The sequence below is a fragment of the Ceratotherium simum genome, chromosome 2 (assembly GCF_057802395.1).
Source record: "Ceratotherium simum simum isolate JZ-2026a chromosome 2, ASM5780239v1, whole genome shotgun sequence".
NCBI lineage: Eukaryota > Metazoa > Chordata > Mammalia > Perissodactyla > Rhinocerotidae > Ceratotherium > Ceratotherium simum.
The window spans coordinates 11,235,012-11,248,802 of NC_141901.1; the positions used below are offsets into that span (position 1 = coordinate 11,235,012).

General features: G+C 40.4%; 1 protein-coding gene and 1 long non-coding RNA gene across 3 annotated transcripts in view; one reads left to right on the forward strand and one right to left on the reverse strand.

Annotated features, from left to right (window-relative positions):
• LOC147917756 (uncharacterized) overlaps positions 1-13,791 on the forward strand; it is a 160,613-nt gene that overhangs the window by 31,588 nt on the left and 115,234 nt on the right. The gene's annotated exons all lie outside the window — the stretch shown is intronic.
• Positions 1-13,791, reverse strand: part of TNR (tenascin R) — a 78,832-nt gene that overhangs the window by 17,050 nt on the left and 47,991 nt on the right. Inside the window, exons 14-16 of the mRNA XM_004425011.3 lie at positions 12,163-12,306; positions 11,320-11,450; positions 10,300-10,432 (exon numbers count right to left, since the gene is read on the reverse strand). Of these exons, the coding sequence (XP_004425068.1) occupies positions 10,300-10,432; positions 11,320-11,450; positions 12,163-12,306 (408 nt within the window). The remainder of the gene's footprint in view (positions 1-10,299; positions 10,433-11,319; positions 11,451-12,162; positions 12,307-13,791) is intronic.

A 13,791-nucleotide genomic window follows, 5' to 3' on the forward strand; every position in this document is an offset into this window, starting at 1 on the left:
CAGTGGCTCTTGATTCAATACGGCAAGGAGAGGGCTGGGTCATGGTAATGCCTCCTACCTGGTCTCTTGCTGCCATTCTGGCAACACTTGTATCCATTCTCCATTTTTTAACCAGAGTGATCATTTTTATGCAAATATGATCGTATCTCATCCTGTCTCTCATTTGCCAAAAACCCTCTAATGGCTTCTCCAATGCAATGGCTCCAATTGCAATGGCTTCTTGCAATTAGAATAAAATCTAAAATCCTCACCACGGCCTACAAAGCTCTGCATGTTCTGTCTCCGCCTTGTACTCCCCCTTTCTCACTGGCTTTCTTTTAATCTGTTGAACACGCCAAACTTATTCCTCCCCTGGGGTATAGTAATTACTCTTCCTTAGCCTGGGAATGCTCTTCTTTGTGTGATTCACTCTCATCATTCAAGTCCTGGCTCAAATGTCTCAGCTCAAAGAGAGGCCTTTTCTGACCACTGTAGTTGAGGTGAGGGTTAAGATGAGGGGAGGAAGTGGCAAGTGACAATAGGAAAGCCTTCCTACCATAGGAGCTCTCCTAGAAGTTAGCTCTTCACATCTGTCCCTACACCATTACTCTGTTTATTTTTTAAAATGTATTATCATTACTTGAAATTACCTTATTTCCTTCTTTTGTCTATTTCCCACTGCCTCATCCCCTTGAATGTAAGTGTCATGAGGGTAGTCATCTGGCTTATCTTGTTCATCACTGTCCTCAGCACTTAGAACGGTGTCTGACCCACAGTAGATGCTCAATCAACATTTGTTAAATGTATGATGCCATGTGAGCACTATATCCCCCCTATGATTATGCAAAAGGAAATTAAAGTTAGATTTTCTGAAAACATTTGGGACAACATGATTAAAAATGGGCCAGATCAAATCCCGTATATAGTGACACATAAGGTCCTTCTATAAAATTCACAATGTCATCTTACAACCTATGGCAAACTGTATTACTATTTGACAAAAGTCACTGCCCTCTCTATAGAGGGATTGCACATCCCTGTCCTATTGAATAGTATGAACAACTCCATGTAAATAAATTCAACAACTTAGATGAAATGGACCAATTCCTTAAAAATCACCACTTACCAAAAGTCACCCAAGATGAAATGGATAACCTGGGTAGTACTATAACTATTAAAGAAATTGGATCTGTAGTTAAAACCTTTAGAAAAAGAATCTCCAGGCTCAGGTGGCTTCACTGGTAATTCTACCAAACATTTAAAGAAAAAATATCACCAATATGATCTCTTATACAATCTCTTCCAGAAAATAGAAGAGGAGAGAGCATTTCCCAACTCATTCAATAAGACCAGCATTACCCTGATAGAAAACCAGATAAAAACAGTACAAAAAAGAAAGAGGGTGGGTTAGAAGATAGTTTTGAAGTTCTGTTCTTGCTTCTCCCCTATAGTGTCACAGAGTAATCATTACCTACCCCTTCACATGTACTTGGTTCTTCTCTAATACACACATTACCAGAGAGAGCAGCTGAGAACCCCAAAGGAACATGAGCTCACAGGCCAGAATATCCATTCATTAAAGAATAAGACTAATGTGAAAGAAAGACCACAGGCAGTATGACATCAATCATCTGATGCAGATTTATTAAGATAGATGGACCTAAATTAAGCATGATAATTTTATTTAAGGAGGTAAGGAAAGATATTAACAATACGAAAAAAGAAAAAAATGTCATAAAGAATTAAGTAGAAATATTAGGTATGAACAATATAACAGTTGAAAGTAAGAATACAACAGATGGGATGAATGGGGGATATAGATAGAGCTGAGGATAAATAAAGGAATTGGATGATCAGATTGAAGTATTCTGAAAAGATTGAAGGTAAAGATAAAGAGAAAGAAAACATAACGAAAAAGCTAAGAGATTTGGAGGATAAAATACATATTCCAAAGCTAATAGAAGTCCTGAAAAGGGAAAATAAAAATAGAAGGAAATGTGTAAAGAAATAATGAAGATAAATGTCTCAGAATGAAAGATAAAACACTTCAGATTTAAAGGGTTTATAGAGTGTCAAACTGGAGATAAAAGGATAAATGAACTCCAAGATATATAGTGAAGTGTAAGATTGTCAAAAAGAAAGAAAAACATTCTAAAAGCTTCTAGAAAGAAAGCAGACCACCTACAGAAGAACAAAGATCAGATTGACATCAGCCTTCTCAATGGTAACACTGAATTTGAGAAGACAATGGAATAATATTCTAAAATAGAAAGGAAACAAATATTTGAACCCAGCATTTTATATCTCTGATCAAATTGCAATTCATATGTGAAGGTATGATAGAAAAAAAAAACCAAACTTCCTCAGGCATATGAGATTTCAGAAGGTTTGCCTTACAAAATCCTATATTGAAAATTTAGAGTAGGCACACAATTAAGAAGTGACAAATGCTGGAGATACGAAAAGTAAGGCTGATTAAATATTTGAGTAAAATTTATTATTTTTGTCTTAAATAAAAGGCTATAATAAAAGAAGAGAAAAAGGAAAGCCTATTCATAACAATCCAGAACCAAAATCTGAACAGAGTTTGTTTCAGCGGAGGTGAAATGGATAGAGTAGAAGTAAGGAGGAGTCCAGACAGATATGAAAACACGCTCAAGCATTTGGATTGTTAGAGGAAGGATATACTGATACATTTAAGAACTCAATGGGGATAAATAAACATGCATACGGATCTTAAATCTAAAAGCTGGTTATTTAAAAATATAACAGAAATAAATCACTGGCAAGACTGATCAAGAAATAGAGAAGTTGAAAAAAATAAAATGAAAAAGGGAAAATAGCTACAGATACAGTGGAGATTAAAAAGAATAAAGAGTCTTTTGAAGATTTTTATGCCACTAAAATTTAAAACTCAGATGAAATGAATAAATTCCTAGAAAGTTATAAAGGGTCAAAACTGATGCAACAAGAAACCAAGAACTTGGAGAGATAATTAGTTTAAAAACTTAGAAGTATTAGTCAAACATCTCACATTCCAAAAACAAAAGACGAAACAAACAAACCAACAACAAAACATGCCCAGGTGGTTTTAGTGATGAGTTCTGTCTTAAGTTATTCCAAAAAAAGTATGAAAAAGAGTGAAAGCTGTCCAGCTGTTTTTTTTTTAATGAAGTTAGTGAAACATGGATTTCAAAACTCAATAAGGAGGTATGTACAAGAAAAAAATGTATAAGTCAATTTCATTAATGATTGTAGGTGTGAACAGCCTAAACAAAATATTAGCTAATCAAATCCAACAGCGTATTAAAAAATCATATTCACATGAGGTTTCTCCTAGTAATGTAAGAAAATGTGTAAAAAAAATCTATCAATGTAATTCACCTCATTAGTAAGCTAAAGGATAAAAATCATATTATTAACTAAATTGATGCAGAAAAAAGACATTTGATAAAATTTAACAACAAAGCTTATGACAAAAACTCTTAGATAGAAGAAAATTCTGTAACTTAATGCATATTTTGAACTTCAAACCTAAGCAAATAATATTCTTGTTTATTTAAGGTTAGCCAATTATATTTTTATTTTATTTTAGAAAAGGTTAAATAGCTTTTCTTTAATCAAAAAGAAGTTAAAAAATGAATACTTAGCAAAAATTACGCAACATGGAGCTTTAGTTGCATTCTCTTTAAGAATGGGAATAGGTCAAGGTTACATAATATCATTGTTACTGTTTAACATCATTCTGGAGGTCCTAGCTAATGTGATAAGAAAAGAAAAATAAATGAGGTATAAGAATTAGAAATATAGAGATAAAACTATCATTATTTGTAACCGATATAAAACATTTACCTAAAAATATTAACAGAAATAAAATAGATAATTAGAATTAATAAGAGAGTTCAGCAGGATTGCCAGATACAGGATCAATATATAAAAATCCATAGCATTTTTCCATATCAGCAATAACCAACTAGAAAATATTTTTAAAATTAGATAAAAGTCACCAAGCGATAAAAAATTACAAAATGTTCAGAAATTAGCCAAGATATATAGAAGTTATATAGAAGTTATATAGAAAAACTTAAAACCCTATTAAAGAATGTAAAGATGATTTAAATAAGTGAAGATACATCATATACTTTTAGAAGGGATAACTTAGTATTATAAAGATATCAGTTCTCCCCAAATTAATTTATAAATTGGTTGCAATTCCAATTTAAATTCAGTTTCTTTTGGGGAATTTGATAAACTTATTCTGAGATGTCTATGGAAAAATAAAAGTCATCAAATAGCTAAGGCAACTTTGAAAAAGAAAAGTGAGGAAACTTGTTCTACTAGCTATTAAGATATTAATATTAAGATATTAAGTCATAGATATAAAAACTCAGTGTAGGGTTGGCAAAAGAACAGGCAAATAGACCATGGACTAGAATAGGGAGTTCAGAGTTCAGAGACAGACCCACATATGTATAGAACTTAATATACAATAAGGCACCACAAATCAGTGGAGAATAGATGGATTATTTAGTAAATGATATTGAGGAAATTGGCTCACTATAGAAAGAAAAATAAAACTGTATCTTTACCTAATACTACATACAAAGTAGACTCAATATAAAAAATATATCTAGAAAGTTAATAGAAGAACATATAGAAGAATACCTTTGTGTCCTATAGGCAGGGAAAGACTTTTTAAGAAAGATTTCAAAAGCCCAAATAAGAAGAGCTAATACTTATCTAGCACAGAAACCCTGATAGAAAGATGGACAACCTATGTGAACAGGCAATATACAGAAAAAGGATATTTGAAAGCCTAACATGCATATGAAGAGATGTTTAAACTCAAACTTATTATTTAAAGAAATTGAAATAGAACAATGAGATATCAATTATGCCTATTAGACTGTCAGGAATTACAAAGCTGAATCATGTTAACTCATTAGGAATGATGCATGTCATTAGGAAATAGGAGCCTTCGCCCACTGTTGGAGGGAGTGCAGACTAGTATAGCCATTCAGGAGAACAACACTGAGTTAAACTATGTAAACACATCCCCTCTGACCCAGTAATTCCTCTTCTGGGTATATATACCAAATGCATTGCCTCACTGATTCATAAGCAGACACATACAAGGTATTTACTGCAGCACCATTTGCAGTGGTGGGGGGATGGGGACGATCTGATGTCCCTCTCTGGGAGAATAGAGAGGTAAAATGTGACGGGTGCACACATGCAGTATTTTGCAACAGTTGGAAGCAAAAGACTATTCACATGGACGGATCTTAAAAACAGTGCTGAGTAAAAAATAGGAGAACAGGGAATGAGTTATGTAATCCAATACCATTTACATACATTTAAAATATACTCAAAGCAATTTTATAAGAACACGTTTTTTAAAAAGACAACAAAAGGATACAAATTTAACACATCAGAATGGTTGCAAATAGAAGGTGGCAGAAAAGATGGGGGTAAAAGGAAATAAATACAGAGAGGGACCTTGTTGGAGATTGACATGGGTGATATGCGATAAACTGAGCAGTATGATTAATTCAGACCTCTCATCTGACACCCATCCATCTATCCATGTTGGACATGCATGGTAATGGTTTGTTCTAACAGGATGCTTAGTGCCCTGCCTCCTTCCCCACAGTCAGGTCCTAAAGAAAGAAGGTGAACCTCTTCTTTTAGGAGTCTGCTTGTCTCAATGAAGCAAGAACTTGAGCTGTTTCTAAGCAGTGGAACAGAGAAAAGCCCCTACTTTGGGGAGAGGGAAGTGTGGCGCACATAAGGGTAGAGAGCAGTGGATACTGATCATTAGGCTTTCCGTTCCAACTGATAACTATGTGGATTTGCGTGACCCACCATCCATTGTCCCAGAACCCATGGTTTGCCAATGTTCCTTAATATTCATAACCTCAAAAACTAAAGCTTGTGTTAGACTCCCGGAGTTTTCCTAAAATGCCCCAGAGAGCCACTCAGCCTGGATGTGGGATAGCAGGGACTGGAGCAAAGGCAATAAAGAAAACTCATTACCCATCTCTGGGTACCTCTGCAAATGATTGTCTTCACTTAACCTCAAGGTCAAGACAACCTATTTTATAGTGTTCACTGTCTCTGAGGACAAGCTTTAGTGAGCGCCTTGTTTGCTTCTTACAGGATTAAAAGAGACAATGAAACCTGCCTCTCAGAAGATCATTTCACCAAGTCCCTGTTGCTCTGCGGGGAATATTTGTTTCCTCATTTATATTCATGTCTCTAAAAGACAAGTAGACCTTGGATGAAATTTCAGGCGACAGTAAATTATAAATAATGTATCCATATTTTTTCTCTTCCATACTTCTTGTATTTAATTCCCCCCAGAGTCTTGCGCAAACACCAGAGACAAGAGGACAGGAAGCTATTATCATGATGGAAAGAATGAAATGGGCTTATGCTATATGGCAGTTACGCAACAAGGGAAGACATCTTGATCAAAGGAGGTTTCTGAGGTTTTGTGGGAGCCAGTTCTTCTCTTTTCTCTCTCTCCCTTTTCTATTATTTTTTTATTAACATCCCAACTCTTTTCCAGACCATTAAGTAGACGTCTGCTTGAAATGAGTCTCTTTTCTTGGCCCATCCAGGACAAGATGAGGGTTTGTCAGTGGATGGTGGCCACTTTGGGGCCCAACATTAAACTCTTTTGTTCCATAAGACAAAGCATAAAAAATACTTAGAGAGATCAGCAGAGATCAGCCTGTCCTAAGAACAGGACGCTGCTAGGTGGAAAGCTCAGGCAGCCTCAATGAAGTCGGGAAGGATGCCAGTTACTAGAATGAAATTAGCCTCTAAATCCATCAGCCCTGGTTTTTCATCAGTTAGGATGCCCTGGTGTTCCTCAGACATCTTGCTCGGCAGGGGTAATTCATGGAGGGGTGTGTGTGTGTGTGTGTGTGTGTGTGTGTGTGTGTGTGTGTGTGTGTGTGTGTGTGTGTGTGTGTGTTGTGTGTGTATAGAAGAGCAGGGAGAAGATAAGCTGGGATGCGCGGAGCGCGAGGGTAGGCTCAACGAAGGGTGGAATAAGGCCCCTGGCACTGTTGCTGTAACCACTCTTCCCAAAGGAAGTCAGATCTCGCGGGATCTTAGATCTTGGGAGGTCTACGGTGGCCTGCAGGGGTGTCCTCGGATGAGAAATTCCTGGGTGCCCCAAGGCGCCAGAGGTCCCTCCTCCCAGACTCCACCTTAAGGAGTCTGCTCACGCCACCTATCAAGCAAACTCCAATCTTTCTCTTCTTGATAACATCCTGATCCCCGAACTTAGGAAGCTGGTACCTTTGTATCCTCTTCCTCTTTAATAAAATTTGCTTTTGGCGGGGGATTTGGAAAGTGGGGCTAGAAAGATGGGGACAGGGGCGTGCGACAGGCAATGAGGACTTATTAATATTGGCATGCAAATAACTGTAGGCTTAGTGTAATGTATTCAGGGAAATTTGCATTTAGGGTAGCAGAAAAAGCCTGAAATTAGAGGGACTTTGGGCATCATACTCTGTAGGCAGTACCTCTTTGCTGTGCCATCCCTGTGAGGGATATTGAGAATCCTTTCTTACAGCTTTGTTTCACCAGAAACCCCTCTTCTGCGCTCGCAGCTGGGATTTAACTATTCATTTTAACCAACATTGATTATGTCTGCTATGTGCCAGGCATTGTGCAAGGCACTTTCACATGCATTACTTCTGTCCACAAACGTTTCTTTCTGCAACCACTTGTTTCAGTGGGTTCTGATAAATCTCCAAGATAAAGCCAGCAGGGTTTGGTATGCGTCGGTGACTTAAATTTAAATTTGAGTTTTCCAGTAAAACTCTGCAAAAGCTTCCAAACATGGATACATCCTTTCCATGTACCACTGTAATAGTGGCAAGTCCTTCTCTGGTACCCCACACTCTTGGTCAGTAACTACACTGTACGGAAACGTGGGCTCTTCAGTTTTCTCCTTTCTGAGTTGGTATTGGTCCAGGAGCCCAGTGTCAACTAGAGTCTTGTAAAAACAAACAAACACCTAAATACATCCTGATAGGCCCCCTCTACTGTCCACCAAACATAGCCACTACCCTGGCCTCCTCTACAGATTTCCAGAAATTGTTAAACCTCTGCTTATTGGATCTTGCTGAGCCCCCAGCTAGATTTGGGATCCCAAGTCCAAACTATTGCATATCCCCTGGGGCAGCTCCATCTAAGAGAAGCCAGGGTCTCTTACAGCTCAGGTGGATCTGGAGCAAGACACTGCAGAAACCTCAGGTGTATTGTCACACTGCACAACCAGTAGCGTGGCGTTACGAGGATGGGGATTGAAAGCTCATACTACACTGAGCAAGCATTGAAACCCATGCATTTTGGGGATGAAATGATTAGTTTAGACCTAATAAATATGCAAATTGGGAGCTCTGTTTATGTTTCTGTCTTCTGTGTCCTTTTCTTTTTTTTTTTTTTGTGAGGAGATCAGCCCTGTGCTAACATCCGCCAATCCTCCTCTTTTTTTGCTGAGGAAGACGGCCCTGGGCTAACATCTGTGCCCATCTTCCTCCACTTTATATGGGACGCCGCCACAGCATGGCTTGCCAAGCAGTGCATCGGTGCGCGCCAGGGATCCGAACCAGCGAACCCCGGGCCGCCGCAGCGGAGCGCGCGCACTTAACCGCTTGCGCCACCGGGCCGGCCCTTCTGTGTCCTTTTCATGGGAAAGAAATTCCTCATTCAGTAAAAACTCTAATACCTGGGTCTTTGGGTGGTAGCTTGGAAAAGAGGACCATGGAGGAACCTTTTATTAACCTGCGAATGTGCAGGGCAGGGCTGGAACAAGAAGAGGGCAGCACCTTGGTTGAGATAAGACCTCTTTGAAAGGGCAGGAAGGGTGAGCGTAATTGACTTCAGTCCCATAAAAGAGATGAGGTGTCCTCCAAGTTCCACTTGGTAGGGACACGTCTTGAATTCTTGTCTTGGTTGTGACACTAAGGTTTATTTTTAATTTTTTTAATTAAAAAAAGTCATTTTTGTGATTATTGTGCTCATTGTAGACACTTTTTAAGATATTGAAAAGTATAAAGAGAAGGAAAAAGGGGACTCATTCACAATCTCACTACCCTAAAGAACCCCTGGTGAAAGAATTTGATGCATTTGATCCAGTGTCCTGCTTATCATTTAGAACAAGTCTAGTGGCAGAGGCACCTGGGTAGGGATGGGGGACTTTCTGTCACCTCTGTCTGGTGATGGGCCATGGGCAGGAATCCAGTCATCCTGGTGCTCTGAGGTGGCAGGCAGGCATGTGTCTAGGGATAAGGGACATGCTCCTACTTGCCCTACATATGTGCACAGCCACACCCCCAGAACGTGGGGCAGGGAGGGAATTCAAAGTCTGCACGGAGCAGTCCGACATTACAGACTGTAGAGAGGCAGAAAGGATTGTTCACAGCACAGACCCCAGCGCCAGAACAACTGGGGTCAAATCCTGGCTCTCCTATTTAAGAGCTCTGGGCTCTTGGGTGGGTTATCTCACTTCTCTGTGGCCCAATTTCCTCATCTGTAAATAGGGATAATAGAACATACCTTATAGGCTGTCATGAGGATTAAATTCAATAATGCATGTAATGCAGTTAGAACAGTGCTGGTCAAATAGCCCTCAAAGTTTAGATATTAGTTTATTTCCTGTTATACACATCAGGACACTCATCCCTTAAGGACATTTTCAAGTATCTTCTGCCGATACTTAAATGAGGGAAGGCAGGAGGAGCAGCTGGATTTAGAAGCAGAAGAGCTTGGTTCAAGTTCTGACCCAGCCACTTACTAGCCATGGAAGTCATTTGATTTCCATGCACCTCAGTTTCATCATCTGTGACAGGGGGATAATAAGGCCCTCCTCACGAGTTGTGATAAGGACTGAGTTGAGACCAAAGGAATGCAAAAGTGCTTTGTGTGTGGAGAAGAACCATAGATTTAATATTGAGGGTTTACTATTGCTATTTTTACTAGGTGAAGCTCTGGTTACAGGCAGCACAGGAAGGAGGGAGGGAAGGTCGAACTTTGCTGGAAAAACACTTGCAGAAAATCTCAACAGGAACCTGATGTCTTTATTTGGTGCATTTATTTGGTCCAGGTGGACCAGGGATTTGCGCTGCTGGTTCCTATGGTGGCCTTGGTAGTGGAAGAAAAAATTATCTTCCTTCGCAGGAAGAGGCAATTGAGTTTCTTTGATAGGATCCTCCCTGGCCAAGTCTCAGCAGAGGCTGCTGAGGAGACAAACATCATGCAGGGGAGAAGAAGGGATGAGAGGGGCGGTAAGTCTCTCACCTGTGGTGAAGGCCGTGGAGGTGATGCTGCTCCGCGCTGTGTCCTGGGCCGCCTGCAGGAGCACTGTGTAGTCTGTGCTTTCTGATAGGCCCTCCAGTCGGATCCATGTGTCTTCTGCATCCACAATCAGCTCCTGCGGAATGAGCCGGAGGGAGGGATATGGAACGGAGCGACTGGCTCACAATAGAGGGAGTGGGGAAGGGAAGTCCAGGTCCCATGGCCGGCTAGGTCAGTACTGCAGTGGCCATCTTCATCCTCTCCATCCCACAATAAGAAGAACCGAGCCAATAAGCAGAGAGGACAGCTCCTCTGTGAGATTTAGGCCAGCTGCTATCTCACAAATGCACATTGGGATAAACATGGGCACCTGGACTGTCGAATCTAGAGGCTTTCGGATTGCACTGGGCCTCCTTGAGAAGTGAGGAAGCAGAATCCTAGGCCTTCTTATTCCATATCCAGCAGACTAGTTCTGCTGAAATCTATTCTGAATATGATTTCACTTTAAAAAAGAATTCCACTGCCAACAAAAATTTGACAACCAGTGCTCTAGATGGACTGTTTCAACTGATCACATGAAACAGAAATTTGTCATCTCTTTACTGAGGGCTATATAGATGCAGCCTTTATAATGCATATCAAGAGGCATAAAAGGCTGTGGAATTTGGTGTCCAGCTCATGTTTGCTTGGCCCTGTTAGCGAAAAATCGTTCCAATATCCTGTACTTATATAGCCTTGGAAGTTTCCAAGGTGCTTTGCATCATCATATTGGAAGTACCACCACGATCAAGTGAGTTGCAGTAGATACCCCCATTATCTAGAGAAGAAACTAAGGCTCACAGAGGTTTAGTGTTTTGCCTCAACTTGTGTAGAGAGGAATAGTGGAGCCAGGATTAGCACCCTATTCTGTGGCTTGTAGACCCTTTCCTCAACAGCTGCTATGTATCCATAATGGGAAACCCAGTTTGTTCCCTGTGGATTGCTTGATAGAAATGGTCTTTCCCCTTTACAGAAAAATCTCACCTTGCGGCTTCCATCCGTGGATCTGTAGGTCAAGACGTAGTTCTCGATCTCTGCTCTGGGTGGCTGCCAGGAGACCAGGGCACTTTGTCTGGTGACTTCACTGGCTGTTAGGTTTGCAGGAGGGTCCAGGACTGCAAAGAGGAGGAAATGCCAGAGTGCCTGCCCCTCCAGCTCATCCCTGTTTGATTCCAGGCATGTGTACCTGTTTGCCCACCTATGTGGTCTCTGGGCTGCTCACACACTCACATGCTGACCCCAGCTCTAGCTTGGACAGGAGCATAGAGGGCGCTCCTGGGTCAGAAAATAATCACTCGGCATCATGATCATTCTTGTAGCTATTTCTCTCTTCCCTCTTCTGGGCCTCTGGGCCTCCGTGTGACATCTTCCAATCTGACCCTCTGGGTCTGAAATCATGACCTTGTTAAATCTGTAGATCTGTGAGTTCACTTTTGAACTTATAACATTCCCACATCTATACCTTTGTCTAGTGCTCTCCTGGCCATGATGGCACCCAGCAACTCTCTCCCCAATATCAATCCCTTTAATATCCATCAGACTTTGCTGGGCCAGATGCATTTCCAGTCCTGGCCTCTCTTGGCCTGATTCTACTGCTGTCAGTCAGACCCAAGATGAGAGCAGAAAACAGACAAGTGTCTGCTGACCAAGAGCTGCAGCTCACTTCCACTGGCATTTGGGCTGTGGTCAACTAAAACAAGAATAGCTCATAGCTGCATTGTCCAAAGCCTATAGACTATAATCTAGTCTGCCACATGGAAACTGATCATTTGCAGGATCCACAAAAGCCTCCAGGGATACTGGATATGTAGCTGACCATGTACTCACGGGTAGAGAAGTTGGTGCTGATGGTGCCACTGGTGAGAGGCCCACTGGTGGCATACAAAGTGACAGTATAGTGGGTACTGGGAAGCAGGTCAACCAGCTGGAACTCCTCACTCCCTCCATCAACCAGGATGGTCTCTCCAGCAACTGAAATCAGATGAACATGGATAAAAATTGAATAAGGTTATTCAACTTAGGAAAGACTTATCAAATCCAAAGTCATTTCCTGAGATTCAGTATTAGAGAATTTTGGAAAAAATCTTTTAGAGGTTATTTAATAGCTTAGCATTTTATTCCATACAAGGATCCCCTCTCATATAGTTTTGCATCTTAATTGAGAAAAATATTCTTTGTTTGGAGGCCCAATCGTCTTTCTATAACTTCTACTCAGACCTCTGGAGTTACAAAGAATAAGCCGAATCTTTTGTCTACATGACACCTTCCTTCCCACCACCATTCCTAATCAAGTCCTCTCTCCTCCAGACTGAGAAAATTCAGCCCCCAACCCCCATTACATGTATGTGACAATTCTAAAACCATCACAATCCTGGCTACCTTTCTCTAGACAAGTAATAGTTTACCAGTGTTCCTGCTGAAATGCAAAACTCAGCAGAATTGAGAACAATAATTGAGAAGCACCGCTCAATGAAACAAACAGGGTCAACTTCTGCTTCTAGTTGTGCCACTTATATTAATCCATTAGGTTTTGAGACAGTCATGTGATATGGTGTCACATGCAAGATTATTACTAACCAAAGATTTTGTTTATAACCACCCAACCCAACCTTATGTAGTTGAGTTTTTGCACCCATGGGCAGAGCTTTCCATTTATTTCTATTGCATTTTGCCTTGTTGATTGAGTTTTGGGCCATTGTTTCAGTTTATTAAAATTTATTTGAATTTAGACTTTATTGATCACAGTTTTGTTTTATACACATATTTGGTGAGTGTGTCTTCTCTGTATTCATTCAAGCTGTTGATAAAACTGTTCATTAGATCAGGGCCAAGCCCTCTTTGTGCCTTTAGAATATTCCTGAGTCATTCAGCATTTAACAAAGTTTACTAGGCACTTCTCCAAACTAGGTAGGGCCTGAGGTGTCAAGTTTCTTTTGGTCTAAAGGCATAGAAAGGCTCGCGAACAAGTTCAAATCCAAAAGAACTCTTTGGAAGAGCAAACATAATGACTCTATCTTTTCAATATCCACCTTTGAAACACCCTGCCATCAGTCCATGCTCCAGCCATGTGAAACTATAGGAGTTCCTCAAACGCCTCATGCTCTCTCATACCTCTGTAAATGCTTACAGGCTGCTCTGTTTCTTTCCGCTCTCATTCTCGTTCTTTAATTTTATCTAAGATCCACCTTCTTTCTTCTCTTCAACACCCTGACCCCAAGTCATAGTGGCCCATCAGTGGTGTGCAAGGTGTTTTGTGCTTGCCTATATCATGACACTGCCCCCATAGAGTTGTAACTATTTACTCGTCTGCATTGTCACTAGATGTGGGTTCTGTGAAGACAAGAGCTCATGTTTTGTCTCCGAATCCTTATAGCCTTAGAGAGTATGTGGCACATGGGAGGCCATCAAAATTATTTGTTGAATGAATGAAAGTTAATTGCTATGATAGAGCTGTGT